The sequence below is a fragment of the Vitis vinifera genome, chromosome 14, assembly GCF_030704535.1.
Source record: "Vitis vinifera cultivar Pinot Noir 40024 chromosome 14, ASM3070453v1".
NCBI lineage: Eukaryota > Viridiplantae > Streptophyta > Magnoliopsida > Vitales > Vitaceae > Vitis > Vitis vinifera.
In genome coordinates, this window is record NC_081818.1 from 25,166,831 (window position 1) to 25,193,352 (window position 26,522).

The following is a 26,522-nucleotide window of genomic DNA, read 5'->3' on the forward strand; positions in this document are numbered from 1 at the left end:
TATAAGTTTGAAGTTTTAAACTTATAAAATATACTACAAAAATGTCTTTCCATGATGGTTGTTAAATAGTACCAACCCAATATCAACAATCTTCTTACCATAAACCACAAAACATGACCTTAGTTGGTCAAAACCTAGAAATTCAAATCAATGTAAATAGGTACCCAAAATGACCCCCATAAAATCATAGAAAATAAGATTTCTCAAATTAAATGAAAAAAAAAAAAAACATTTGACAAATGATGAGAAAGATGAGGTCGAAAATGACACAGAAAGATAACAACGAAGACACCTCAACTATGATGAGAAAAAAAAGGTTTAGGCAAAGACGACACCAAAATAATGGCAAAATGGAAGTGCAAAATATGGCTTTTATAACGATGAAAACACTTCAATGATAAAGAGAAAATGAAAGCTCAGGCGAAAAGGGCACTGCAACAATGAAAGTCAAATGATTTTTTTCCCCCTTCTTACTTTTCTAAAATAATTGTATTTTAAAATTATAATTGAAATGGCAAATTGATATGGTAAAAAAAATAGGACTTCAAAAAAATTATCAGATTGGATGACCCTCCGAGTCATTTTCACCCAGCCCCACCCTATTCAATAATTTTCCCAATCATTTTTAGATTTATTTAAGATATTCAAAAATTTTTACAATCTTATATTTAAATTTTTTTATGAATATAAGGTAAATCTATATATTTATGTGTTTTAAAATTCTCAAACTAATAGACCTTTCAAGTTTATGAACTCAACGTAAGATAAATACTTAGGTGCACTTAAGATTTTTATTTAAACATGCATCTTTCTTTATCCTCATTTTAAGCCTTAAAAGTTCTTTTCTTTCATAATCTCGAGTATGGATGCATAACTTTAGTCAAAATTACTAAAAATTGATTTATAAAAAGTACTTAAGGATGTTGCCTAATTGTTAAAAAGACTTAAAATTGAAAAAAATTGATTTTGGAGCTAAAAAAGTCCAATCGGTCAAGAGTAGGATTGAATGGGCTTAACCTATTAGGGAATTGATCAACCAATTGCCCTTTCCCAATCAAAGGTCAGTTAAGGGGTGTAAAAACTTTCTCTATTTTCCAAAATAATTGTTTTCTTGGTAAAGGGAAACCCTTTCTTGGTCAAAGTTTGATTGAATTCTTAATAGTCACCTATCATGCATTAAATGTTCAATGACTAGTCAATCGATTGACTAAAATTCCATTAAGAAAGGCCTGTTGATGCACTTTTTGGTGTTGGAGGTTAGAAACCTATAAATATGTGAGAGATCTGACACTTGAATTTAACTCTCTATTCTTTTGTCTTTTTGGTGCATTAAATTCATCACTTGCAAATCATTATAGTACACCTTATATTTATCATAGTTTCTCTTCTATTAAAAGTCTTTATTGTGTTAGGTTGAGTATTTTAAAATCCATATATTATTAAGGTTTGAGTGTTGAAACTTCAGGTTGAGGATGAACTTAAAGAAAGACACCCTTGTTTAGAAGGAGTTTGAAAAGAGTGAACCTAGGTAGTAATTGTTGAACCACTATAAATATCGTGTTTGCAATTTCTCTAATTCTTATTTCTTTACATTCATTGTTCTATTACTTGTTTATTTAAGAACTTTTTTTTTTAAGAGGTTTAAATACCCAATTCACCTTATCCTCTTAGGTGTTTTTCTTAATTAAATTAACCTTGTTTTGTTATATATATATATAAGAATTCTTAAATAAAAAAAGTATAAACTCATCTACTATATGATAAAATTGAAAATTAAATACGCAAACCTTAGTGTTAAATTATAAATGTTGAATTAATGTAAATGAAAAAATGTATAATTTAAGTTTTAGTGCTGAATTTAATTTGATCACTTAATAATGAAAACAACTCTTGAAATAGATTATTTTTTGTAAATTTAACCTTATACTTATCAGATAATATCACATTGCTTAAGTTATACTTAAGCATGGTACATAACAATTATTTATAGCTTTTACTAAGAAAAAAAAATAAAAATTGGTATCAAACCTTCATCTAATATTCCCATCTTAAAAAATGTATATTTAATGAAAATTTGGTTTTTATAAATTAGTTTATATTGAATTATAATTTTATTTTATTAAATAATTAAAGATAAGAATTTTTATTCTAAAAAAAATCAATTAAAAATATATTTTGATTTAACATATTTCTATAAATCAATTAAAATAGGTTTTGTATTTATAATTTTAATTTTATTACATGAATCGAATGATAAAAAATTTGATTTAAGAAAAAGATAAATTATATAACAAAATTATTTAATAACAAAAATCTTTATTTTATAAAAATGATAAATATAAAATAAAAAAATTATAAATTTTTTGAAAGAAATTCATTAAAAATGAATCTCATAATTCAATTAAAATACATTTTTTTATAAATTTAAATATATTATATCAAGAAATTAATAATAAAAGATTTAATTTAATAGAATTTATATTTTGTTATAAAAAAAATTCAACAATAAAAATCTTTATTTTATAAAAAGGATAAAAATAAAATAAAAAGTTATAAAAAATTTGTAAGTGAGACTTGTCATAAGTGGTTACTCAATCCCTATTGTGAAATAGATTTTTAGTAATTTTTAAATAAATTCAAAATAGGTTTTTAAAATTTATGACACTTAATATAAGAATTATTATTATTTTTGATTTTCAAAAATAAAAAATAAAAAAAATGCATACAAACAAATCATTCAAATGAAAGTAATTAGGAATGTTAATGATAAGTAGGTGTTTGAGAAACAACTTAATAACTTAATTTAAGTAATTAAGTATATTTAGTAAAACAACTTAATGATATGACTTAAAGTCAAAAACAAATTTAAGTAATAAATAAAAATAATTAACTTATTTTTAAATTCATGTCTTTATTTTACTTTTTTATCATCATTTGCTTTAACTAGTTTTGTGATATTTTTTGTTATTTCACGATTTTCATAATTACTTTGACCTTCTTTACTCTATTTATAATTTATGAAGATAAAAAATGTTAAATTAATAATTGAAAATAAATTTTAAATTAATTTTATCAAATAATTATAATACTTAAATTAAAACAAGAATTAAAAAAATAAGTTTTAAGTTAACAACTTAAACCAACGATTAAACCAAAAGCTTGTAAGGTACTGTAGGGAAAATTTATTTTCTCGTACATCAAATATGACCTTGGATACGACGTCGTCCTCCGTACCTTGCTTTGAAACGACGTCGTCTGAAGCAATGGCATTGCTTTCCCGGATTCTGCTCCCTAACTCGGAATGATGACAAAATCCCTAAGCTAAGGACTTTTCTGGAATTCAAAACCCCACGTTCAACTCTTAACTGGAGCCGAAACCTCAGCCCCCATTCACTGCTCTTTCTCTCTCGACTTTGAGAATTTCATTACCAAGGACCAAGAATTTGAATTCTTCGAACCCCAACAATTCCGCCCATAAACCTCCATGAATGACGAAACCTACCAGAGTATCGTTACCCGCCGTTGATTCTCTCATACCTCAACCGCATTTTCCTTAACCGGTTCGTTTCCTCTCTTTTCCTTTTAATCAGTAGTTTTGATTATTGCTGTTGCCTCATGTTACTGTCGGAAGCAGCCTAGGGTTTTACTTCATCTAATTTGCTACTAAGTTTTGTTTTTTCTTTTGTTCGATAATGTTTTCTTTGCCCTATGTAGCATTTGATATAACTGTAATGGTGGAACAAAAACGATAAAGAATGGGCGGAATAGTAGTGTTCTTGATAATGGAAATGTTAGGATTTATGTTGCTAATTGAGGCGGGTTTATGGTAGTGTTGATAGTTGGAAATTTTTGTCGTGGGTACTAATTTGAATAGGGTTTATGGCAGTGGTTGATCATTGGGAAGGTTCTTTTACTCCCGTGCTATTTGAAGAGGGTTTTGCTGTAATTAAGATTCTGTTATTGTAATGCTAAGTTGTAGAATTGAGCAAGAACGTGGGTTGAAAACGTTGAGGTTTGAGAAAGAACTCATTTTGCTGTTGGCACCGTGTTCTTGCATCACTGAAATGAAGTGAGATGGTTTGGGGTTTGATGTACAGCATTCAAGATTAAGCTAGCATTTACTACAGAAAAATGGTTAGATTAGGATCATATGCTCAAGAAAAATGATTAGCCGTTTTTCAATTTTATTTAAAAAAGATCATTTAGTTTACCCAATTTTAGCAATTAAATGCAGTATTTATAGCGATTCTAGCATAACTCTACATCTTTAAAAGATTTTTTCTTTGCCTTTTTTTTTGGAAAATGTTTTAATTAGTTTATTTATTTATTAAAAAAAAAAATCCATGAGAACACCTTATATGGGAAAACAGGATCATTTCCCTTGATCTAATGTACTGGAGATGTCCATTTTTTTAGTCCAAACAAAACCTTCGATCGCGTAGCTTACTTAGATTGTGCCCGCCTTGGCAAGGATGTCAAAATCCCTAAACTAGGAATTTTTTGGAATTCAAATCTCTACATTCTACTCTTCACTTGGCCTGGAACATCAGTCATATCATTAACTCTCTTTCTCTCTTCTAATTCACTTTGGAGTTTTATTTCTTTAATTGCTTATTTATTTTTTGTTCTATGATTTTTTTTTTGGCCTAAATAGCATTCTTAGTAATTGTTCTAATTGAACAAAAAACAAGACTAACAAATAAAATTCTTGAGATTTGATATAGATCATTGGAGGTTTATCACATAAAATTCATGAATGACGAAACCTACCAAAGTATCGTTACCCGCCGTTGATTCTCTCATACCTCAACCGCATTTTCCTTAACCGGTTCGTTTCCTCTCTTTTCCATTTAATCAGTAGTTTTGATTATTGCTTTTGCCTCATGTTACTGTCGGAAGCAGCCTAGGGTTTTACTTCATCTAATTTGCTACTAAGTTTTGTTTTTTCTTTTGTTCGATAATGTTTTCTTTGCCCTATGTAGCATTTGATATAACTGTAATGGTGGAACAATACAGCAATTCTGTGTCATTAAACGGATATGTAATCTTCACTTTTTTTTAAAGGTATTTTTTATGTCTAGATTGGATTGAAGTGAAAGGAACTCATGTTAGAATCTAGCTATTGAAGCGTTATTCCAAGGTAAAGATTGTATAGCTACTCTTGGATGGCTTCATTAATCAATGGCAACCTATTATATCCTGCTTCATTTTGATGCTTAATAATTGTAATTTCTGGTCATTAAATTTTAATTAAATCAGAGCACCGCGACATAAAATTCTTTGAATTGGCTTGCTTGCCAAATATGATGATTGCGGTTCTCATTTGTTTACAAAGACAATTCTGTCTTTGAATAACAGTGATTTACTAATGTATTGGAGATAGTTTTATGATTATTGCATTTTGATGGTTCAAAGTAGTATCCAAGTGGGCTGGTTAAAACTTCTGTTGCTATATATCAAATGCTTTCATGACATGTAGATGATAATGACACATCCATCTGTTCAACCTCTTAAAAGCAGTTTTTTGGAACATTACTCTTTGTAAATGTACATCCACATACACTTACAGTTCCTGAGGCTTTCTTTTTCAATCTAGTCTCTGTATCTCCAGTTGTTCAACTAATTTTCTCTTGCTTTCATATGTTTTTCTTAGTTTCCTAAGTAGGATAAGATAGAACTGCCTTTATGACATTGATTTTCTGTGCAGCAGCTAAGTTTTGTTTTCATGTGTAAAAGTCCATCATGTTGTGTTGCAGCCACAAACTTGTCGGTTTTTGTTTTTTTGGCTGATATCATACTTCTGTCTTTGATATATTCTGTTATATGCCATCTTGAATCTTCTGTTAACTTTTGTTCTTTATCCTTTTACCCCCGTTTTAAGGTCTTTCTTCAAAGGTTGTGCTAGTCTTTCATTAGTTGGGCTGACATTTAACTGAAGCAATGGGAAGTACATTCAATCCACTGATTTTGATCGAAAAGCTGTCCAAGCTCAACAGTTCACAACAGAGCATAGAGAGTATCCTCTTAACTACATTATATGGATTGGAAATTTTATATCTTCTTTCTTTCTTCTTGTTCATATTTTGTTCAATATAAATTTATTGACTGTTTTTACTTCTATAAAGGGGCCAGCCTTCTTTCTTAGAGTTAGATTGACAATGACAATTAAACACCCACTTGTTGGTTCCTTCTCTTACAAGTCACATCATTCATTGTTGTTAAACTAAAGTGTAGTTGCATTCGTAAATTATCTTTATAAGGTACCACTTTGGACCAAAATTGTTTTTAAGTGGATTACAATTGTAGAACATTCTATTTTTTTGAAGTGTAGTTTTTCGTTCGAAGAATATTTTCATTGTGTTTCATTAGTGTTTATTGATAAACATTCTCCTTAACACTACATGGTGTATTTGGTTTTGTCTTTTCTTTTAGTGCATGTTTTCTCTTTTCTGGGCATGGATACATTTAAGTCTTTATCAATATATATCTGTTCTGCCTCTGGGGATATGTATGAAATTTTCATTTGATTTTAAAGAAGTTGGGCCAGTATAGTTGGTTTATGAGAATTTGTTGTGTTCGTTTCTTGTCCTATATCTTGCCTTGGTTAGTCATTATCATAATTACTATTAATGACTGACCATCTTTGAAATACAACTTGACCTCTCTTCATATTCTTCTATTACTTCTTTTCCATTCATTCCACTTGTACCAAAGGTGCTATCCTTAACACGGTTAAGCTTTATCACATTGGTGTATTTTCCATATGAATAAAGCAAAACAAGTTGTTGAAACATGGGATAGACAATTTCATTGTTCCCCATCTGAGCAGCGACTCGCCTTCCTATATCTTGCAAATGACATCTTGCAGAATAGTAGGCGAAAGGGTTCAGAGTTTGTTGGTGAATTTTGGAAGGTTCTTCCTGATGCTCTCCGTGACGTAATGGAGAATGGGGATGAGTTTGGAAGAAATGCTGTACTGCGTCTGGTATGATTGTCTTTACTTTGTGTTCTTGTTAGGTGCATTTGCCTATACTGTGGATGTATACAGTCAGAGATGTAGGTTCTATTTTGAGTATAGGGGGTCTTGACAATTGTGATCCATTTCTTTCTTTCTACCCTGATTTTTCTGTTTTCTAATAGTACCATGATTAATGACTCATTTCTCTTTATATCATAATATTTGGCAAGAGTCTGGATTTTTGCTTCTTATTACTCTAGACAGAAAAATTAGATATCTTTGCTTGGTTTCTACCATGCTGTTGAAAAGAGTTTGGAATGCCATGATGTTATTAGTAACATGAATTTTAATTCCTTGGGAACATCAAGTGTGGAAGAGATGTGCTTATTTTTATTTGCATTCTATATAACACTAAGTTTTAATCATAATAATGTTGATTCTTAGAACAAAATGTTGGAAGCAATTGGTGTAGATAGCTTATTAGTGCTTTATCTCTAACTCTTTACTAAGAATAGAGAAAGGGCAATAAGTCGTTCAGACATTAGTGGACCCCAAGTGCTCCTCACGTGTTGTGTACTTGCTACCTTCTTGGATGCTGACTTTTGTAGTGAGTACCCAATAGAAAATAACCTAATAAATTATAATCGATAATTGCCTTTTCCATCTCCAGTTCTTTTTGACAGTGCAGATATATATGTTACCAATTATTTTTGACCAAAATGTTCCTCTGTGAAGCATTATTCACAAATTCGCTGGTTGCATCTTGAATTTTATTATTCCCATTATAGTATCCTTCTCCTTAGCTAATTATCAATGATCTTGATTGAAAGCCAAGTTTGTGAATTTTGGTTTGTCTGACCTTCATGTCAAGTATTGATTGAGTGTTTCATTGTATGTGGCTTGGGATTATTTATCAAAAAATAAATAAAATTGTATGTGGCTTGGAATTGGGTTCTTTAGTTCTAATATTTGAATCTTGGGATTTTTCTTCTTCTTGTGAATCCATTATGGTTTTCCATGTTTGATTTAAATTTGTGATATTTAGCAAAAATTTTCCAGTTTGGCATTTTGTTTTGCAATTTTTCCCAAGTCTGAGTGTGACATCAAAGTTGAAATCATAAGTGGTTGTTGTGAAAATAAGCATGAATTATTGCTTACTATTGCATTTTTACTGTTTCTTGCCAGATTGGTATATGGGAAGAAAGAAAAGTTTTTGGTTCTCGTGGCCAAATTCTTAAGGAAGAGTTTGGGGGAAGGCAACTGGAAAACAGTAATAGAAATGGGAAGCATTTAGGCTTTAAACTGGTGAGTAACTCCTATTTTCTGTGCCAGCTACATGTTTCCTTAGAGATTGTATCTTTTGATATGATTTAAGGATTAATACTGTCCCTTATTTCTTTTCCATCAAGCAGAAGCAGTCTGCTGGAAATACATTGGAAAAAATAGTTTCGGGCTATCAAGTTATTTATGGTGGTCAACTTGATGAAGATGTCATATTGAGAAAATGCACTAATGCTATTAGCTATGTTGAGAAAGCAGATAAGGGAATTGATGGTGGTATTAATTCAGGTATTTCCTGCATGGGGTTTCTTTTTTGAAACCAAAGAATAGCTTCCTATAGTAGGTTTTTTATTATTTTTTATCATAAAAACAATATTTAAATTTCCAATCTATACAGTTAATGCATACACTATATTCTCTACTCCTATATGATAGTCTTTGTTAATTTAACTTAATACTGTTTCCTGTTGCTTAAAGATTCCGCGGTGGATATATGATGCATACACTGTATATATATAAGTTTTTGTAGCCAAGTTCATGCTTATCAGATTTACATGCATTCTGTTATATTTGAACTTTTAACTAGCAGATTAATGTATTGAAAGCACAATAATGCTTGCAACTTGAGTATACTTGAAAGCATAGAAGAGAACCCAAGAGGAAGGGAAAAAAAAGAAAAAGAAAAGGAACAGAAAAAAAATAAAAAAAGCATTGCTCCATGCTCAGTAATACATCTCAGCCTCCTATAAAGTCCAAAAAGGTTCTATTAAGATTCACCCTAGAGGCCGACGACCAACGGAGTATGCAGGATCAATTTCTTGAATTTCCTTTGTGAAATCTTTAATTTCCTTGAATGTTATATAATACTCTTCTTTCTATGAATCCCATATGAGCTGCCAACGAAACATCTCTTCTCCCCTAAGTCCCCTCTGCAAACTTTCCAACTTGCCCATAACTGCCTCGAAAGTTTTTTATAACACCAAATGAATCCCAAAAAGGTATAAAAATAAAGACCATATCTCCCAAGCCAAAAGCACTGAATTAAAAGATGGCCTAGGCCCTCCCCCCTCTTACTCATACAACCCGGATTGGGCATGGTTAAAATTTTTGCCTAAGCTGTTGTTCATATGAAGAAAAGCCACCTTCAATGGAAACTTAGGGCTCCACATTTTTTTCGTCCAGAGACCTGTGACGCATCCTCTCACCAGTTTCTTGTAATGAAACTTGCCAAGGAATAATTAATCTGAAGACAGCTTCCCAAAGATAGCATTCCTCTGCTCAATCAGACCTTCACTATCTGAATATGGGCCAAAGCTCAATCTTGTTGAAATACACTAGTAAATCTCATATTCCAACATCTTACTGCCACCTTATATATCCAATAATACTCTTCCAAAGCATCCTTATTGATTGCTAGCTCAAATTCAGAACTCTCCTTATAGACATCTCTCCATGCCAAAGGCTCATGCCAAAGCGTCTTCTCTGACCTCCTTGAAACTCACCCTCAATCCCTTGTTTTAAAGGAACCATCAGCTATCCTTGGGACTAGGTAAGTTATGACAACAATTTTGCCTAGAAAAATGCTTTGTTCATTATTACCAGATCCCTTTTACACAGATGGCATCCAGCTTTAGGACTACAAAGGACCTTCGAATCGATCAAATGAGTGTTCTTCATCTCCACAAACCCATCCTAGAGAAAATCCCACTGCAATTTCTGAAGCCTCTTCCTCACTGACCCAGTGAGTATGGAGTTGGACATCAAATATGTAGGCATGCCTGCTAAGGTGCTCTGAACTAATAACTCTTCCCATTATATGAATATAGCCTCTTCCAATTGGCCATTCACTCTTCCAATCTCTCAACAACCAGATCCCATATTGTCACCATACTCCACAACTGGATCTCATACTGATATGTTGTTGAACCAACGTCATTGCCTTGTCAAATGTATGAACTGGAACTGTTGGAATAAAGTATTGATGTTACTTGGAGTCACATTAGAACTTTCTCAAGACTACCGTTTTATGATCTCACCTTTTAGAATATGGGAACTGTTTTAAGTTTGATAAGATGAGAACTGGCATATCCTACTGCTGTTGAATTTTAATTCTTTAAAGAAATCACAAAGTGGATCATATTGATTTGAAGTGTGATGAAGCAAAATTTTTAAATGCACTTTCTGCCTTAATTCAAATTAGTAAGTAATTTAGAGTTAATTGATCTGAAGATTCAGCAAGTTAGAGCAGAAGTTAAATTAACGATCAATCTCAGATGAATATGTTATAATCAGTTCATCTGTCAGGCCTTTACACATATTAGTATGAACATAGTTTCAAATACTTGATTAAATTCCTGAATTTTATATTGTTGTTAATATTGGTTCTTTTTGAAAACATTTTCAGCTATATTGGCCACTTCATAAATATTGTTCACAATTATGTTCTCCTCTGAGCAGCTATTCTCCATTTTTTTTTCATCTTCCATGATTTCCAACCAACTGAATATATATTTGCTCAAATATTATTGGATTTTCATTAGAAAATTTTCTTTCTTGAACAGCACAACAGAATGGGTCTGGATTTGTAGAGGAGCTGCAGGGGCAACACACTATTCTGAGAGACTGTATCGAACAGCTTACATTAGTTGAATCATCCAGAGCAAGTCTCGTGTCTAATTTGAGAGAGGCTCTTCAGGAGCAGGTTGGTTGGCCAACATATCTTTTTGTACTAAAATTTGGCATTTTGAAATCTTGCTTATTTTTTTGCTTCTGGAGAGCTGATGTGGTTTTCTTATTAGGAATTCAAACTGGATCAAGTTCGTAATCAACTCCAGGTAATTATTTTGGCTCTTTATCAACCTCACTTGGTGGAAATGTGATTTGGCTTTCTTGGTATTCCTTCAAATTAAGCAGATTAGACACGTCAAGCTTTAGTTGGAGACTGCAATTTTCAGTCACTAAGAGGATAAAATTTAATTCTGTTTGTGTGTGCGTGACTCCTCTTTCTCCATGCAGATGAGATTTTTCATATGTAAGTCAAAATTGAATTCTATTATTCTTTGCTTAAGGTCTCGGTGCTATAAGTGGTTGGGATGGGTTATGGGAGGCTCCAAGTTCGAGTCCCAATGGGAACCAAAAAAAAGTTTTATCTAATAAAAAAAGGTCTTAGTGCTATGTTTGACATTCAAACACCGTCTATTGTAGCTTCTGCCATGTACTTCTAGTTGACATTTAAAACACACTATGGTTAATAGAAGATCTAAGTATGATACTGTATCAAAACATGGAAAAAAAGTAAAATCTCTGGCTAAATCAAATTATGGATCAAGCCATGAACAAATAAATTTCATTCAAAACCTTCATTTATTGGAATCTAATGCACTTGTGTTTCATTGAAGTTTTTAATATTTTTTCTTCTATTGATTTCCCTCAAATAGTACTGTGTTTAGATCAAAACAAGATTATGGTATTTATGCCTCACCATTTTAAGGTTTACACCTTGCTTTATTGGAAGGCATACAACTTTGCCTCCTCATCTGGTCCTTTAGAAGCTATGAGCTACCTGACCCTAATATTTCTACAACTTTTGCTTGTGTCACTAACTATAAGATTTACCTGCAAAATTCTGCTTAAAATATTTCGTTGTAAGAATCTGTTCAACTTTATTGGTTATGCCACTTGTATTCATACTCGTTCTTAGGATGTGCTCTGTTTTTTTACATGATTTTCAGGCTGCTCAGTTCCAAGCAGAACAGGCAGGTAACATGTGTCGACGGTTACTAAAATGTAATAACAACACACAATTGCTTGCTGAGCAGAGTTTGAAGGAAACTCGCACCACCGAAGCACTTCTGAGTTTTGTACCAGGAACAGTGGAACAATCTGCTCCAGTAATGTTCACAAGGCAGGTGTCTTTTCCCGAAAAACCTGGTCACATTGAAGAAGATCCCAGAAAATCTGCAGCAGCTGCAGTGGCAGCAAAGCTCACCGCATCAACATCCTCGGCCCAGATGCTCACTTTTGTTCTCTCCTCCTTGGCATCAGAGGGTGTGATTGGCAATCCAACAAAAGAATCATCTGGTGATTATCCTGCTGAAAAGAGAACTAAGCTTGAGAATGACCAATCTGCTTACACACCTCAGAATCCTCAACCATCAGTTTCTGCTTTTCCAAATCTAGACCAGCTCCAGCATAATGTGTCAACCACCACCCAACAATCAACTCCGAGTGAGCAACCACCTCCCCCTTCATCTCCTCCTCCATTGCCACCAATGCCACCTATGCCCCCCTATCAGGTGCCCCAGTACATGCAGGCTGCTGGATCAATGACTAACATACCATACAGCTATGGCATGACCCAACAACAGCCACCTTCAGCTGCTAACTACCCAACAGTTGGGCCCCCAGTCTCCAGCATTTCTTCCTTTACAACACCTCCAGCAAATTCTTACCAAAGTTTTCAGGGTTCAGAAGGTGGTTTCTACGGCCAGCCATCATCTTTGCCAATGGCACCAATTTCTAGGCGGTAGAGTTCCAAATCTTCTATGGTACTTGGAAGAAAACAGAAGGTTCCAAATCTTCTATGGTGCTTGGAAGAAAACAGAAGGGTTCATGGGGCAGGACAAGCATTTAAAAAAACTGATTGAAGCTTCTTCATCATCTCCCTCCACAAGAATCTTTCTTGCATTGTGACTGTTATTATACATATTATTAAAATTTTCACATAGCAACTAAATGTTTGTAAGTTATATTTTCAACTGCTTTTAGATTTATGGAGTTTAAAATAATTCTATTGCAGTTCTGAATGTAAGAAAAAAGAGGAACTCAACCACGGGTGCAGGATAAGGGAGATTGGCTTGATGAGGCCAAACCCATTGCCCTGAAATGACCCCCATGTATCCAGAATGATCTTTCAGCTTTAGTCAATTGTCCTATATCCAAGGCTTGAATCTAACTTGAATTGACTTTCGAAATTTATAATTATTATTATCCTCTCTTGGGAATCTTTTTTTTTTTCAATTCGAATTCAGGATCATGTTACTTACTGGAATCATATTTTCTCGTGTTCATCTTAATCAATTGGGTTACTCTCATGATAATCCTCTCTTGAGAACTTTATTATCAGTATTATTTCATAAAATGGCAAACATCGTACACTTTCAAAAGTGAGTCGGTTGACTATGTGGCCAGCATATTAATTAGCCTTTCCTATTTTGCAGAAAAGTGATGGGTTGATAATTAGAGCTTACTTGCATTGCATGGTTAGATCATGAAAATTAAAAAACAAAAAATGATGGGGGAATGCTTTGATAGGAAGAAATGAGAAATGTTCTATAAAAATAATTTATGTAATCACTTTCTAAACATGGGTGTTTGGAGTCTTTATCTTATAAAGTTGGCAAAGGTCCCGGAGAACAATGATGTTCATTTCTCCCATCTTTAAGAAATACTTTTCATTGTAGAGTGATGAGATGGTAAGCAGTGTCTGAAAATATAATGAAAGAGAAAGGGAAGTGGAAATAGAGTGATCTCAAAGTGGGGCATGGGTGAAGGAAGAGGGGGTTGGGTGATGAAAGGATCACGTGTGAGTGACGTGCCAATGTGCCTTTACACAAAAATGTTGCATCTTTGGGTGTTTTGGTTAGACAGCAAAAGTTTTTTTAAATATATTTATAAAAACAAAAAGGGAAAGTATTTTGAGAAAGTGGAAAACAACACTCGAACGGGCAGTGGAAAATGGGCAGAGACCATTGTCTAGTCGTTGCTGAATGAGGCTAGCAGAAACGCCATCATGCTCTTTGACCATGTGCTGTGCTACTCCCAGTCAAAAAGATAGTTTGTTCATCCATCAGTTCCCATGGTTTTGGGATTGTAAACTAGGTTGCAAAACTTTGCCTACTACCAACCATACCCATTACCCACAAACAAAAATATTGGAGCAAGAGTGAACAGGACATCTAGTTTAACTTTAACCACACTAGAAAACGAAAAGTTGAAAACCTTATTTAACAAGACAAGAGTGGCCCCCGGGTCCCCTTTGTCTCTAAACCCACTCACCACAATCTAATGTGCTCTGTCTCAACCTCCCTACAAAGCTTTTGGCTGTTAATGGGCGGGCATCTATTGATATTGTATTTCCAGTGTCGTTTTCCATGGTCACAAGGGTGTGCATGCCATTGCCTCGTTCCATTTAGCAAGTTATTAATGAGTAGAAAATGAGAGAGGTAGGTAGGTAAGGAAACAAGAGGCAGAAGAGGCAGAGAGACATTCCCTGAAGGACAGTAACAAAACACAAGGTAAGACAAAATCACCGTCAGATCCCAATACCAATACATACACAGGCCTTTCAACTTTATCTACATTGAAGGGCTTTCGATTTTGAAGCCCAAACCGCCCCATGCGAGAGGGAAAGCGACAAACGGGTGGCGAATGGCAGTAAAAGTTAGAAAAAGAAAAAGAAAAAGAAAAGCAGTCAACTGGGAAGGGGGGAGTGTGGAGGGCTAACGTCAGCAGTTGGGTTGGAGAATGGTTGGGTGGGATGAGTGGGTGTGGAGGCACAAAAAAACAAAGGCTGAGAAAAGCCGTCATGTCTGTTTTGCTGTTAACGGCTGACTGAGAGAGTGAGGTAGGCTTGCGGATTGAGAAATGGGATTGTGTTTGGTCGTATTTTGAAAAGGTGTGTTGCGTCAGACATCTGCCTGTGAGTGAGATTGGTGGGTCATGGGTGCCACTGTGGGAGTGCATTGGCCTATAGACAATGGGCAATGGGGCATGCCAGATCCCACAGTAAAATGAGAAAAATGAGGGTGGGACTCAGTCCCTGATCAGACCCATCACCCATCACCCATCCCACATCCCACATCCCACACCCTCTCTTTCTCTGCCTTCCGCTGCTTCCGTACACGCCGCCCGCCCCACCCCTCTCTCTCTATCTCGCGTGTTCTGGCCCAGCTTTTTCCCTGTGCCTAATGCCACCATGACATTTTCTTCCCTCAATTTGATAACCCCTCAGGTTTTCTATTTCGGGGTCCTTCCCCAATATTTCTCTTTTGGAACCATTGCACAATATCTAAATCCCCCTGTTCAACATTTTTCATTAACCACACAGGGAGTTGTGGGTCGACACGTCAAAGATCAACAAACACCCCCCTGACAGTTAGGGCAAATTAATCAATCCAAAATGAAATTTGAAAAGTCAAAGCATGTGGCACCAGCATGGCATCACCCATATTTATTACTCTGTACCATACACACCACCTCATTTTTATCAGCTTTTTTGCGGCACCATGTTCCTCATTGCCTAAAGCCTTATCCAACACCATAATCACCCTCCCAAAACATGTCCAGCTGCCCACAATTCATACGTCACTCATGCTCATATATAATTCTTTACAATCAGTATTTCTCAAGGGTTTCCTTTTCTAAGGGAAACATTTCAATTCGACCCCATGTAGATAAGGCTGATTAAAATATAGCAGCAGCAGTAGCAGTAGCAGTGATGCTAGCTAAAAGGCTGAGAAAGGCCCTCTAAAGCAGGAGTAGGGGGACAATGGATGAAAGTTGGAAATATGAAAATGACTCATCATCCTGTGATGGATTCTGTCACCAAGGCCATGAGCTAGCTCCCATGGCCAACACCCATCTATATACGTATGTCTGCTCCACCAAACCCTTGGTTGTGATCATGATTCATACTCCCCTTAATTTCCTGGTTTTAGGGTACGTACAACTCCCTTTTATTTTCCCCTTTTCCCTGAAATGGGGCAAAGAACAAAAGAAAGGGAAAGGGAGGATATTCAAGCGTTGAACAGATAAAAAGTTGATGATATGATCACCCCCATGTTAGCCTTAACTTGGCATTCATACCTGTAAATATTATACAAAATTTCTTATAAATTTAAGTTAGATATATGGGACCCAAAACTTCATGGAAGAGGTTGACTTGTGGGTAGCTTGTACGGCCATACAACTGAAGGTCTTACTCTAAACTCTCAGCGTTTCAGACTTTTAAAAGAGAGGGCAGTGGCCAGTACTTACTACTCAGGCATATCCAGTGTGTTACAGTCCAGGCAGTGTCCAAATTTTCACTCCCCAAACCACCCTTGTTCAGAAACTAACATATCCCCATCTCTTGAATGGCTAGAAGGGGTAATCCAGTGAAGAAGAAAAAGCTTAAAAGAGGTTGAAGACATGATCCCATGGGACCAGGGCCTCGAATCTTCTTTTTCTATACGTACCAATGTACTCTATACTGTATACATGAGGTGGGAAAGAGAAAGAGCGACCAGCACAATCGAATAATATCATTTTCTTTTTCTTCGCCTCCATCTTTCTCTCAATCCAAACATACATCTGCATGTCCCCCCTCCCCTCCCTTCCCCTCCCCTCCCCTCCCCTCCCCTCCTCTATCCGTGCCAAAACCCCAAACGGCCCCCAAAATACCAAAAGGAGTAATCTTCTTTTCTGTTAAAAGGAACATCCCTGTGAACGGACCATCCTTCTTTTTAGAGCCCTTCGTATTTTAATCTTCATCTTTGCTATTCAAATCCATTGAAAAGTTACTGGGTGCTACATGTGACATTGCTGCTTAACATGTCTATTTTCTATGCATTTATGTGGCATGCGTCTGCAAAACTGCAGCACCACCTCTTTACTGGTGGCTTGGCAACCATATTTGTACAAATTTGAAGCCCCTTTTGTCCCAATTCCCCATAAATGTTCTCGCATTCATTTGATGATAACTACTTTATTAGTGATTTTAATCTTCATAACGTCATCCCATTGGACCTGCCATTCACAATTTCACATTGGTTTCATTTCACTTAAACAATTGTCTCCTAAAAAGCATAAGCTACATAGCTTCTATGATGCCATATGACTTACATGATCGAGAAAGATTGACTTAGCCATTTTAAGCATCAATTTTGCAATAATGTGCTATTTTTGAATTGCAAATTAAGTTAAGTAAAAAATGAGTAGCAGTTTGGTCTGCCTAAACATGTATATAGTATGAACTTGGGGCATGAAATCAATTTGCTGGCTCTTGATACTCAAATTTGGGAAAAGCTTGGGCATGACCCACATGAATGATTATAGCCAAACACTGATTAGTGAAAATAATTTCTTTTAGGGGAGAGGTTGAGGGTAAAAGGAAAAGCAGTTCCAAGGGGGTTTGATTGAATAAAATCTAGAGACAGTAGACAGATAAATGGGCATCTCTTGAATGTGGAAAAGCTGATCCCAAGGGGATAGACACATAGACATTGTCCTCATATATCTGGTTTGATGCTCAATGTTGCAAAATATTCATAAATAAATTTGAGAGTAATATTCTTCTGATAACTTTAAAAAGATTTCTTTGCAATAAAAGGAAAGGAGAAACCGTCCAAATCCAAGATAAACCAAAGGAAAAAACAGACTCAGAGATGAGGAGAATATTCATGGATGATATGAAATGAAGCCACATGTCGAAGGGTGGGACCATTGGAAAAATTCGACTTCATCTGGGCCAAAGGTCCGGGGGGTGGGGGGCGGGGATGAAATGGGAAAAATGAGGGACAAGTGGGGGAAATGCGCATGAAGGTCACGTCGAAAAAGAAACAAAGGTTCGTGATGGCCACGTTTCTGCCCTTTTTTTTGATCACGTAGTGCCGACAACAAGGACGGGGACAGCCGTCTATTAACCAACAACTCCCCTCTGATAAAGCCTGCTCCTCATGTCTCTCTCCTTCCCTCCCCTCTCTCTCTTTTCCCTCTTGGTTTTTTTTTTTTTTTTTTTTTTGCTTTAAATTAAAAAACATTGGAATTTAAAATGTGTTTTTATGACTTGATTAAGACTACCAACTGAACTGACCAATCCCTTCAAGGCTTTTTTTTTGGTTTTTTTTAAATGAGTCTATTTAAAAAAATTTAATGTATATAATTATGTATTTTGAGAAAGATGGAATTTATTCTTAAAGGCCTCTCTTCTCATCAATACAACAAACTTTATTATTACAAAACTACCCCAAGGCTTAGAACTTTAAAAATATTATTATATTTGAGTCATAATCCCCCCACTGTCCCTACCTTGGACTCTCCTTTTGTGAAGTCTCCCTCTATAAATACCAACCATCAACTCCATGTTTCCTCACTCAGCTCACCTCACCTCACCTCACCTGCTCTCACTCATTCACTCACTCACGCATTTCGTCAAACGTTTAACCATTCACTCTCTATTTCCTTTTAGCTGTTCAGTATGCATTATCAGACGGAATCGTGGGGCTCCTACATGCCAACAAGGAGCGTTGGAGACCCATTGGAGCGCATAGAGAGACTGGCCTCAGAGAATGCGGTGGTGATATTCAGCATCAGTTCTTGCTGTATGTGCCACGCCATTAAGAGGCTCTTCTGCGGGATGGGCGTGAACCCCACGGTCTACGAGCTCGACGAGGACCCCAGAGGGAAGGAGATGGAGAAGGCCTTGATGAGGCTTCTGGGTAGTTCCTCGGCGGTTCCGGTGGTCTTCATCGGCGGGAAGCTCGTCGGAGCAATGGACAGAGTCATGGCCTCCCATATTAATGGGACGCTGGTGCCTCTCCTCAAGGACGCCGGTGCTCTCTGGCTTTAATTCTCTTCTTTCCCAACAGTTTTTAGAGAGAGATAGAGAGAGGAGTTATAGCTCTTTTTACACACCAAAAAAAAAAAAAAAAGGGAAAGAAGAGGGTGCGGAGGAGGAGGAGTTGGTCTGCGAGTCTCCTCCATTTTGGACACACTACTGATGTGTTAATTTCCTCTTTGTTTCTGCTTTTCTTGTTTTTATTTTTGTCTCTTTGGGTCTGTTGCTTTTGTTTTGTGTCTCACTAATCCGAGCTGCAGAGAGAAATGTAATTGCTCCCTCCTCTGTATAGAAACAGAAATTAAAAAAAAAACTACTGAGTTTCTCATCTGAAGCTTCTTCATCACCCTCTATTCTTTTATTCCTCTGCACATTCTTCTCATCTTTTAGCTACCAGAGGTCTCACAGATCATGTTTGGTCAATGTTGAGTTTTGTTTCCAAAAGTAAAATTCTGGCTAAAATTAAAACCACCCATTTCAGAACCTCAAATCGAAACACCCTCTTCAAAACAAATGGAAAGCAAGGAAATTCTTACTGTAGCAGCTTAGGTACATTATACAAGCAGCACATTATTTCAGCAACATATCTTTTTTACTTTCAAAAAACAAAAAAAAAAAATTGCTTTTAATTTCCTAAAACTGTTTCCATTTGTAAATTTTTCACCGGTTGGTAACTTGGTGTGTGTGGGTTGTTTCGGCCGGAGACTTGGCCGGAATTTCACAGCATGAGTGAATGTAATGTGATAGTAGGGTCTTGTCAATGTCCGTACTAATGGGACCTACACTATCTCACAATGACACGTGTTGAACTTGGAATATAGCAGTTAGTTATAGGGTTGAGGCCCCAGGGAGCCACGTAGGAGAGACATACTGGGAGGGGGTCGGTTGTAGGGTGTGGGGGTACCGGTACCCTAGGCAGTTGCCCTCTCTTTCGGCCTTTCCCGCTCGCGTGAGATTCTTTTCTGCCCTTACTCATTGCCACGTCATTCCTAATACCTCACACTTTTCTTTGCCACGTCACTTATAGGGAAATGGAGTTGGATCTTCTCCGGATAAGATGGTCATTTTATCCACTTCTATTTTCCAAGAATTAATTATGAATTTCTTTAATTTTACAGATATTTATTTTAGAAAGCTATTCCTGCTATAAAGTGAGCATATGTTCCAAACTCCACAAGTGACCTGTTTTTCACAACATATTTTTAAAAATTTTATTAAATTTGTAATTTTCATAAGAAAATATTTCAAGGACTAAAAAAAATAATCAAATATTGTGGGTGGGTGGCTGAGTGATGGACCATGAATAAATCATAAATCTAAGAATCTGCTTACCACTCAAAAACAGAACGAATTTAGGAGGAATCGAGTGACGAAAGGAATGCCTTTAGAATTGGAATCAATGCCCATATAGGTGTCCTTTTGTCTCAAATCAAAAGGAGGTTGCTGATCCTGGATATAGAGGGTGGTGCGCCACCAGTCCCTTTATACGAACTCCAGAATCAATCACAGTGAGTTAGCCCATTCTTTTCCTTTGGGACTTCCAAAAGACACGGGCAGAAAACAGAGGCATGAGGCGTTTTCATTGCTTGTTTATAGAGCATCTTTGACATTCCTAATGCGTTGTCTTAACATACGAATGAATCTACCTAATCAACACCCAATATACCCAATACTCAATAGCTCTTACCTCTGGACTTGGATACACTCAAGGGTGTCCTCCCAATTTTTGGACTTCCCCTGAACTATGCTTCTTGTTATGATGTTGTCTTACCTGCAGTTTCTTCAATGGCTTCCCTTAGAAGATGGGTTTGTCTCATTTTTAAATTTTGGGAAAGTCCACACAAAGCTCTTTTATGATACATGGGAGCATCTAGTCATTTAACATCATCCTAAACCTTTCCTCTGCTTTCATTTTGCGACTGTAGATTCAGAATCACCACACAGGACATCATCATAATCATGATCACACTAGGCCACTGAAGGGTATGCTTGTGGTGTTATTATCGTTGTCATCAGGTCACTAGGTGCTTTTTTTTTTCTTTTTCTGTATTATGTCACATAATACTTTCCTCTACAAATTACATTTGCTGCATGTCTTTAATTTTTAATACATCCATGCAATGATATACAGACACAGAATAACTATATATATATATATAGAGAGAGAAACAGAGAGAGTATGCATGTACCATCACCAAAATCTCTGCTCTGAAGAAGAGGAGCTCGAAGAATCAAAAATGGAAACCCTTCGTCGCTTCTTTGGATGTGTTGTTCTTGGAGAGAATTCTGGTGAGGTGGAAACTTTATACAGGATAGAACTCAGGGCCTGGTGGACAGAGCTTGCAAGAAGCATGTGTGCCTTGGAATCATTGCTGTTCCCTTGTTTGCAGCTGGTGAAAACAAATACATTTTTCATCCGTCCTCCCAAAGTAGAGATCTCGGCCTTTACTGTATTTATAGGAAGGGTGTCAAGAGCTTGTTTTATATAAGATAGAAGCTCAGGTCGGTAATCGCAACACACAGATGCCCTCAAAGAAAAAGCTCCATCTGTTCTGTCATCATGTGGTTCTACTCTTACTTCATCTTCTTCTATTGGAAGGAGTAATCCTTTACTTGCTTTGGTGGCATTCCTTTTTAGTTCTTTCACTTGCTGGATAACTTCAGCAAGCAATGTAGCTTTGTCCATCTATGACCAAAAATTCAACCTTAATTAAATTGGACAATGAGGAAAAACTAAACATTACCTAGTCTTTTTTGTTCAAGCATGGACCAAAAACAAAATTCATTTAGAATATAGAATACAAAGAATCAAAGGTACAGGAATTGAGAAGAAAATAGAATCAGCAAAGCACTTCCAGGGAATTTGCATTCTGGCAGAATAAGTTTATGAGATCCATCCCTTTTTCTTTTTAATTTTAAGATGCGAATTCATTTGATGGAAACTTCTCCCCACTTAGGCAACAATTACAGGAATTTTAGTACTCACTTAGAATATCTAAGATAATATTGATTATAAAGAAATAAGATCGTTGGAGCAGATATAAATTGGTGTCGTACCTTTAGATGAGTAGATTCCGACATAAATTTGGTCAATGTCACATGTAAGTTCAATATATAGTGGGGGTACCCATGGCTCTATGCAGCTATGCACTCAAACCTCATAGCAATTTTATTTTAACAAGAAAAAGGTGAAACCTCATAACACATAACCAATCTTATTTACTGATAAAGACATCAGTGGTAACAGCAAGATCATGTTCAGGTTGCCGTACAAGAATGTTACCTACAAGGAAAAGGAAAGAAAAAAGGAAAAAGCTCAACTTGGAAATCAATCCCTTTTTAAAGCTATTTCTTCCATTGCAATTAGATTTTGCTATGTCAAACCCTAACTCTGGCTGAGTTGATGAAATGAATACTTGGTGGCTCAGTCCACTAATCTAGAAAACCATTTGCGAGTGTTGTGGCATACATCTGTTTGTTGACATGCTCCCAACTACCCACACATCAAAATCTATTTATAAATGCTCAAACGAAGACCTCATGCAGAGCGCTCCACTTTCTAATAACAGTCAGCCACCATCGATTTCTATTACATTTACATACTTGTACCAACTGTAACTTTTAACGGTGAAGCAAATATTTACTTAAGTCAGCAATACCTCCTGTGGGAACACTTGTTAACAACTTGAAGATCATCAAACTAAATTAATAGCTTGAACTCACCATGAAATGGACCTTAGCTTTCTTTACAAGAGGTGCTTTTTGACTAAAACAAAAATATAAATTAAGAGCTTTAGAATTTCTAGCCGTTTCTATTTCTGTTCTTCCTCATCTTAACACAAGTGTATACACAAACATGTTCCCATACTCCCCTTTCTTTATGATAAAAATTACTTTTTCTACACTTCAATCTGTTCTACACCCATAGGCTAACCTAAGTGAGTAATAGAAAATACTGAACCTAACTTTATTTATTCTTGACTAAGGAAACCAAGCTAATTGTAAATTTGTAAATATCAGAGTACGATGGAGCACTGCAAGAACATTAAGCTTTCTAAGATCCCAGAAGCTCTTCATTAAGAAAACTCAATGAGAACAGATGAACACAAAACCCCAACAAACTTACAGAGATCACTGTCAGTGGTCTGCCATAACGAGGGGCTAATTCATGTTTAGTAATTGAATAAGGACCAACATAAACATAACAAATGACCACCCCTGCCCAGCAGTCCTCTCACAATTTGTCTACATCTTAACATCCATTGGGTTTCTGAGGAAATTGAAGAAAAGAAAAGGGAGTACAAGTTTAAGTCTATGCCCTCTCGACATGTCATAAATGCTAAAAAAATTATGCATCTCAACTAAGCCAAATCGTTGTTAGCTCCTAAGATCTCCATTTACCTTTTCTTTTCTTTTCTTTCCTTTCCTTCCCTTCATTCTCTCCTAAAACCAAAGGGAGTGTTCAAAACCTGAACTTCCTTTCTTTTCCCGCATGCCTTGGAATACCATACAGACATTCCTACCTACCTAACAATTAACTCAAAAATACTAATTTTGGGAGATTAATCGAAAACTAAAGATACTTATTTAGTTCAAATAACACCAGAAAACCAATAATACTTGGCAAAACTCTCCAAACAAACCATTTCCCATGTAAACTTTCCCCATTCAGCAATTGGATTCAGAAAGTTTACCAAATATAAGCATGGAAAAGAGTTGGATAAATAGTTTAAGTACTACCAAGCCAAAAACCTATATACACTTCAAATATGATGCAATATGGAAATTAAACAACCAAACACAAGGCAACTACCAACAACGATATCAACAATAATTACTGGTGCTATTGTTTAACATAAAATACATGGAAAAATATAGAACCTTTTCAGTGCATGGCACGAAGCCGCGAAGCGTATCCAGATGAGCATTGATTCTCTCTCTTCTTCTCCTCTCGGCGTCGCTATGACTCTTCAAAGCCGCCATAGCCTTCGCCTCCGGCACCTCCTTTTTCACCTTTATGACCGGAGCCTTCACGAGCTCTCCTCTGTCAGAATCCAACACCAAAGACCCACCTCGCACAACCCCTCTATCCCCTCCTGTATTATGCGAGAATGGGTCGAACACTTGAAAACAATCGGACCCACGTGAAGAGGCTGAGTTCCAGGAGTTTGAATCCATGGTTTCAGATTAACCAGAGCCGGGAGGGCGAGTCGTGGGCGCGAACCAGAAGGGGAGTGTACGGAATCGGAGCTTGAGTAGACGACCTCTAGTGCAGAGTAGGGTGCTTGCGGCTATGGTTATGGCTACGGACATAACTTCCATTAAGCAAGAAGACAAGGGTGTTATAGAGCGAGATCAATGAGAGAACATCCACATTTTCTTCTTTACCGTCTCGAATTGGAGCATTTCGAGATTCGAAAACGGTGGCGTTTTTGGTGGGTGGGGAGAAATTCGGTGAGACCCAGCTGGGGGAATCGATGAATATTCAAAATGAATCGAAACCCCAAGAATGGAGAGGGACAGAGGGAGCCAAGCGTGGGGTTTGGAACTTGGAAGAGAGATTCAAAGGAAGAATGGGTGGTGCGTGACGCAAGGGTGTTGCAGCCCAGATATATATAGTCTGCTGGACTCTGGCTCCAGATCACTAAACTATGCCTGTTTGGTTTCAATTCAAAGAACTTGAATTCTTGCTTTCTTTAATGCCGGGTACATTAAGCATTTAATCTTTGACAGATTGCTTCATAAACATCAAACCACTTTTGATTCTCTGAAAAAAAAATTGGTATCATTCTCAGAATGGATAGAGACTATTTCTACCAATGCTCAAGGTTTATAATGTAATTTACTCGAACCCTGGCGAGGACTGAGTACTGATTCGGGAGTCTGAATCTCTTTTGCCTGTCGGCAAAGTTTAAGTAATGCCAAGAGACAAATATACGATTAAAAAACAAATAGTTGGGCGCGGAAGGGATGCCCCCTGGCTTTACAAAGGCCATTTCACTTCTCACCAACTCAGTCTTTCATTGATATGAAGATTCCAACCACCAAACACAAAAAAGGCCACAGAAAAACTTCTCTTCCAACCATCAAATCACCTTTACTCGAGACTTGCTGGGTCTTGACAAAAAATAATTTATTTATTTTTTAAAAATCCATAAACTAAGTTTAGTAGCAAAAAAAATTTTCAATCTATATATTGCTTTGCAAAGTATCCACATCACAAAACAGTATTTGAAAACTACTGTTTAATTAATTTTTTTAAATAATCAAAATCATAGTCATCATAGTTAGTGATCATTTTAAACTTTAGTTCAAAACCATAGTCATAAACTACAACTACAACAACCACGGTTTCATGTTTGAATTTAAAACCATAGTTACCAACTTCAATTCTAAGCTTAAATTTAAAAGTGTAATTGATGACTATTTTGAACGTTACATAAATAAAATAAATTTAATATCATAAATTTATTATATTATTTTTTATTTTCTATTTATGAATATGTAAGTGGTTTGAATCTATCTATGTAATATGGAATGTCTCCTTATGTGTAGAGTGAGATGGAGTAACGTCTATGTAGACCACAATGTTGCTTGGGTGAGCATATATCTAGTTGTGTAACATATGTGAGGGTGATAGTAAGTGTAGGTGATAGTAGGGTGGTAGTTGGTAAGGCAATCTCTAGGACAATGATATATGATATAGTAGCTTCTAGGAAAGAAGATATAAGAGATGATCAAATGACATTTGATGTAGTGGTCTATGATACGATGAATATTTGATATGGTAGTCTCTAGAAAAAAAGATATAAGTGATGATGGTGAGGTGACATGTGGTGTAATGGTCATTAAAGGCGAATTTAAAGGTCATGGTAGGTTGGTAGATAGTGGATTAGTCTTTGGTGTGGTGACATAAGATATAATGATCTCTAAGAGAGAAAATAAAGATGATAATACGATGGTAAATGATGAGGTGGTCTCTGAGAGGACATGCTCTAGAGGAGAAGGTCTAGGTAATGGTAAGGTTATATTTGATATTGCAGTGTTAAAAGGAAAAAGTAAAGGTGATGTTAAGGGTAAAAAGGTAACTATGGAAGTCTTAGGTGCAATGGGGTAGTTGATGTAGATAATGCTAACATAGTCTTAGGTGGATGCACGAATGATCGAGGTCATCGACCAACTTGCCCATGACCTCTCCCTTGACCTCTAATAGGTTGTATCCTAACAATAGTGGTCAACATAGGTGGTCTCATAGATGGACTGATGACGTAGACAACTTATGGATTGAATGTATATGATATCCCTCTCTAATAACATGCAAAACATAAGTAGCAATCTGATGAATGTCTCCTAAATCACCTAAAGTAGCACCAATAGATCGACTAACAATCTTAGCCACAACAGTGATTTTAATGAAAAAAGTAATACATTAAAGATGATTTTATATTAATTGTAATTTAAGAAACAATTTGTAAGTAAAAAAATCTTACTAGTAATTGAGTGGATGTTGTTGTACTATGGGATCTCATTTGATCCTTATGAAGAGAGGGTGTAATCAGAAATCGTGTAATATGTTGGTACTATTCCATGTATGGATCATGACAACTATCATAGGTGGTACCATTGCAATACGCTCAACACAACTAGCCTAAGAGTAATTTACTATGCATGGAATACCCCTTAATC

The 26,522-nt window shown here is 36.0% G+C and overlaps 3 protein-coding genes across 5 annotated transcripts; 2 read left to right on the forward strand and 1 right to left on the reverse strand.

Moving 5' to 3' along the window:
* The first annotated feature begins 3,237 nt into the window (after window positions 1–3,237).
* On the forward strand, window positions 3,238–13,222 carry LOC100249768 (uncharacterized). 3 transcript variants are annotated; one of them, XM_019225324.2, is made up of 10 exons: window positions 3,271–3,560; window positions 4,725–4,828; window positions 5,082–5,140; window positions 5,882–6,016; window positions 6,738–6,985; window positions 8,144–8,263; window positions 8,371–8,527; window positions 10,801–10,940; window positions 11,038–11,073; window positions 11,971–13,222. In XM_019225324.2, exons 4-10 carry the CDS (start codon window positions 5,941–5,943, stop codon window positions 12,766–12,768), a joined length of 1,575 nt encoding a protein of 524 aa, XP_019080869.1. In that variant the 5' UTR covers window positions 3,271–3,560; window positions 4,725–4,828; window positions 5,082–5,140; window positions 5,882–5,940; the 3' UTR covers window positions 12,769–13,222. The 3 variants fall into 3 exon arrangements, with proteins under 3 accessions (XP_010660723.1, XP_010660722.1, XP_019080869.1); XM_010662420.3 differs by lacking the exon at window positions 5,082–5,140 and having other exon boundaries at window positions 3,270–3,560; XM_010662421.3 differs by lacking the exons at window positions 4,725–4,828; window positions 5,082–5,140 and having other exon boundaries at window positions 3,238–3,560.
* A 5,129-nt stretch (window positions 13,223–18,351) lies between these two features.
* LOC100254900 (glutaredoxin-C1) lies at window positions 18,352–19,164 on the forward strand. Its single transcript, XM_002272816.4, has one exon. It carries the CDS (start codon window positions 18,477–18,479, stop codon window positions 18,846–18,848), a length of 372 nt encoding a protein of 123 aa, XP_002272852.1. The 5' UTR covers window positions 18,352–18,476; the 3' UTR covers window positions 18,849–19,164.
* A 1,649-nt stretch (window positions 19,165–20,813) lies between these two features.
* LOC100242889 (transcription factor bHLH30) lies at window positions 20,814–24,655 on the reverse strand. The gene is made up of 2 exons (XM_002274919.5): window positions 23,718–24,655; window positions 20,814–21,522 (listed from the first exon to the last, which is right to left on the reverse strand). The coding sequence occupies exons 1-2, from the start codon at window positions 24,012–24,014 to the stop codon at window positions 21,028–21,030; spliced, it is 792 nt and encodes a 263-aa protein (XP_002274955.1). The 5' UTR covers window positions 24,015–24,655; the 3' UTR covers window positions 20,814–21,027.
* Window positions 24,656–26,522: the final 1,867 nt, after the last annotated feature.